Source organism: Cryptotermes secundus, unplaced genomic scaffold (genome assembly GCF_002891405.2).
Source record: "Cryptotermes secundus unplaced genomic scaffold, Csec_1.0 C38122492, whole genome shotgun sequence".
Taxonomy (NCBI): domain Eukaryota; kingdom Metazoa; phylum Arthropoda; class Insecta; order Blattodea; family Kalotermitidae; genus Cryptotermes; species Cryptotermes secundus.
In genome coordinates this window covers 1-730 of record NW_019768850.1, presented here as the reverse complement: position 1 = coordinate 730, position 730 = coordinate 1, and the positions used below count along the sequence as shown (strand labels likewise).

At 39.0% G+C, this 730-nt stretch overlaps 1 protein-coding gene across 1 annotated transcript; it reads left to right on the top strand.

The window, feature by feature from the left end:
• On the top strand, positions 1 to 722 carry LOC117283145 (zinc finger protein OZF-like; the record flags this gene model as incomplete). Its single annotated transcript, XM_033755723.1, is given in 1 exon segment — positions 1 to 722. A coding segment is annotated over 1 exon segment (681 nt), but the record flags the coding sequence as incomplete, so codon positions are not given.
• Positions 723 to 730: the final 8 nt, after the last annotated feature.

Below are 730 nucleotides of genomic sequence, written 5' to 3'. Positions count from 1 at the left end.
CATACAAATGGACAATCTTATGAATGTGAAATTTGTTTTAAAACTTTTACACAAGCCAGGTATCTTAAACAGCATCGCCGTACACATACAAGACAACGTTATGAGTGCAAGAATTGTGGCAAACCATTTTTACGTATCGGATATCTGGAACAGCATGCTCATTGTCACACGGGAGAAAAACGTTATGAGTGTAAAGTCTGTGGGAAGAAATTTAAAGACTTCAGTAACCACAAACGACATCTGTACATTCATACTGGCGAGCGGCCCTTTGAATGCCATGTATGTGGGAAGGGCTTTACTCAAGTGTTCAACTTGAAGCAACATTTACTGATCCATTCAGGATTACGACCTCATGAATGTGAAATATGTGGGAAGAGTTTTACCCAGTTTCACAGTCTTAGGTTACACTCTCTAATTCATACAGGAGAGCGACCTCATGAGTGTAATGTATGTGGAATGCATTTTAGAGTGGCAAGAAGTCTCAAGAGACATTCTCTTGTTCATACTGGAGAACAGCCATATAAATGTAAGAATTGTGGTAAAGGATTCACACAATATAGCATTTTGAAGACGCATTCACTTATTCACACCAGGGTCCGCCCCCACAAATGTGAAGTTTGTGGTAAGGATTTTACAGGGACCAGGAGTCTGAACAGACATTTACTGACACACAGAACATAGATTTTATGTATTTGCTGTAAACATAAGTTACATTCATGATGGTAAGTGT